Source organism: Odocoileus virginianus, unplaced genomic scaffold (assembly GCF_023699985.2).
Source record: "Odocoileus virginianus isolate 20LAN1187 ecotype Illinois unplaced genomic scaffold, Ovbor_1.2 Unplaced_Scaffold_27, whole genome shotgun sequence".
In the NCBI taxonomy this organism is placed as follows: domain Eukaryota; kingdom Metazoa; phylum Chordata; class Mammalia; order Artiodactyla; family Cervidae; genus Odocoileus; species Odocoileus virginianus.
In genome coordinates this window covers 128,830-131,820 of record NW_027224289.1, presented here as the reverse complement: position 1 = coordinate 131,820, position 2,991 = coordinate 128,830, and the positions used below count along the sequence as shown (strand labels likewise).

The following is a 2,991-nucleotide window of genomic DNA, read 5'->3' as shown; positions in this document are numbered from 1 at the left end:
AAAATTAGTACCCACCCTTTGCAAATTATTCCTAAAAATCAAAGATGAGGAAATGCTCTCACTCTCATTCTCTGAGGCCTACAATATCCTGATACCAAAATCAGACAAAGATTCTACAAAAAAGAAAATTCAGGCCAATATTTCTGATGAATATAGATGCAAAAATTCTTAACAAAATAGTAGCAAACTGAATTCAACAAAACTTGAAAGAATCACGCATCATGATCAAGAGATTTATTTCAGGTGTGCAACGATGGTTCACTATCCATAAATCAAGCAAGGTGATATACCATGTTAGCAGAATAAAGGATAAAAATTACATGACTATGTCAATAAATGCAGAAAAAGATTTTGACAAGATTTAACATTCATGATAAAAACTGTCAACATATTTGGTATAAAGAGAGCATGCCTCGAAATAATAGACCATTTGTTACAAATCTACAGCTGACATCATACTAAATGGTAAAAACTTAATCTTTTTCTCCAAGATCAGTAACAAGACAAGGATGCAACTCTCACCATTTCTATTTAACATAGTACTGGAAGTCCTAGTCTCAGTAATCAGATGGGAAAAAGAAATAATTGGCATCCAAGTTGAAAAGAAAGAGGTAAACTGTCTCTAATTACAGACAGCATGATACTCTACATAGAAAATTGTAAAGATGCCACCAAAAAAACTAATAGAAACAATCAACAAAGTTGATTACAAGATAAAGTTGCAGGATACAAGATTAATATACAGCAATCTGTTGCATTTCTATATACTAATAATAACTATCAGAAAGAGAATTTAAGAAAGCAATCCAATTTCTAGTTGAATCAAAAAGAATCAAAAGTACCTAGGAATAAATTTAACCAATGAAGTGAAAGACCTGTTCTCTGAAAACTGTAAGACATTGTTGAAAAGAATTTAAGACAATGTAAATTGAAAAAGGAAGCTGAGAGGGCTCCAGTAAACAAGAGTCCATGGCTTTTCATTGGCTGAGTCCTTGCCAGGAAATAAGAGGCATCCTCATCTTCCTTTACCCTCCACTATGTCCACAGGTCATGAGAGCTCCCTCTGTCTCCCAACTCTATTTAACTGAGATTTCTGTTTAATATTTTTTATATCTTATAGGACAGAGACAGAAAGATATTTGACTCCAAAAGAGGAAGGAGCTATGGTGAGGGAAGCAAGAAGTTCTAGTGATTCAAGAAGGAGTCATGAACCAAAGAATTTAGTTAGCCTTCAAAAGCTAAAAAAGGCAAGGAAATGGATTATCCCTTAGATCTCAAGAAGCAATCAACTCTTCCAAGACCTTGACTATGGAAATAGATTTAAGATTTCTTGCATCCAGAATAATTTTCTTCTAAGTTATCAAGCTCATATTAAACATTGAGTAAGGTTTATTGTTGTTGCTCACTTTGCTGCACTCGTAGGATGGGATGATGCAAGTGTCTTTTGGGACACATTCTGGTGAGGCAGATCTGAACATTCTTGAGACAGCTAACTAATCAGGATAACAACTTTATTGGAGTTATTTTTTTCTCTGAATTCTTCTCACTTTTTACCACTTTTGAGTTCAGCATACTATGGTTGAATATTTATTTTATTTTGGTCCTCTTATCAGCTATTCTGCTAGTTCCAAGTTAGAAGTCTCTAGTGCAGAAGGAGATACAGGTTGAGAAAGGAAGACAAAGACCAAAGTTCATAATCTGTAGGCGGAAAGTGTCTGTAATTAAAACTGTACCAGTGCAGGTAAGAAACAATCAGCACTGCAAATGCCCTGTGGGGCCTCACGGTGTGACTGAGGCTGGAGGAGGGGCTGAGCCCCGGGAGGGTTCGTGTAGAGGCTGCAGGTGCCTGGGGAGCACCGTGCTGCGCAGCACAGAAGTAAGTGCCCGCGTCTGTGGTCCGTGAAGAGGAAATGTGCAGTGAGCTGCGGCGTTCTGCAGGGACTGTGGTGGCCTTTAATCTTCCTTCCTGCTTTGTCCCTGAAGGAATGTAAATGAGGTGGATAAGGCGGCCGCTGGGGTTCTGAAGATACCAGTGTACATTGGTCACAGAGGCAGAAAAATTACACCGAAGCGTGTAGCTGGCTCCCTCCTGGAGACTCAGGGCTGGGGGACTCTGCTCCACATCCTCCCCTCGCACAGCTGATGAGAAACAGAGAAACAGTCACAGGAGAAGGTCACTGTAACTCTGACAAAACCGTGGAAGTGACCACACACACACACAACTCCCATAGATGATGAGAAGGATGGAAAGTCTGCAGAACTTGTCGGTTCCTCTCCCTCCCTTAGCAATACAGCAGCTGCTCAATCCTTCAGAAGCCCCTGGTAAGGCAGCCCCAACTCACAGCAAATCTGGGCAAATAAAAGCCCCAGCACAGTGCCTGCTAGCCTCTTCATGATGCTTCCTCTTCTTACTGAGACATTTTCACTGTCAGATACTTCACTAAACCCTGAGGGAAGGTGTGTCATAAGCTGCTGTGGAAATGTTCCTGCTCCTGCAGCCAATCAGCTCACCCACCAAGTCCTGCTCAGGCCCTCACTTTGTGACAGGAAGCCCCGCCCTCCCACCTCAACCAATTCAGAGTGGGCTGGAGAGGAGCGGAGGGGAGTGGGAAATAGGAAGGTCATTATTTTAGGACCTGAGGGGCACTTTCTAAGAACATTGCAGTGAAGGCAGACTCTGATTTGGAATTTGTGGAGGATTTTGGGGAAGAGGAAACAAAAATGAATTATCTAGCCATAGTTTTAGTCTCAGATGGCATGGATGCAGAAGATTCTTGCATAATGAAATATTTTCTCAGTTCTCAGGATCCTTTTTTTTTTTTTTGGCATCTCCTGTGTACTCACCTGTGATTCTGAAGGGTGCTCACGAATCAGCACAGTATTCATAACAGTCTTGGCTGGAATACTTTTCAGTATTGAACAGTTTCATTTTTAAATTATATATATATATACTTATTCTAGACTGAACCTACATAAAGAGTTATATTATTT

At 40.3% G+C, this 2,991-nt stretch overlaps 1 gene segment (V, D, J or C); it reads right to left on the bottom strand.

Annotated features, from left to right (window-relative positions):
- Positions 1-219: 219 nt before the first annotated feature.
- On the bottom strand, positions 220-2,519 carry LOC139033650 (T cell receptor alpha variable 22-like). The segment is given in 2 exon segments: positions 220-2,139; positions 2,343-2,519. Coding segments are annotated over 2 exon segments (621 nt in total).
- Positions 2,520-2,991: the final 472 nt, after the last annotated feature.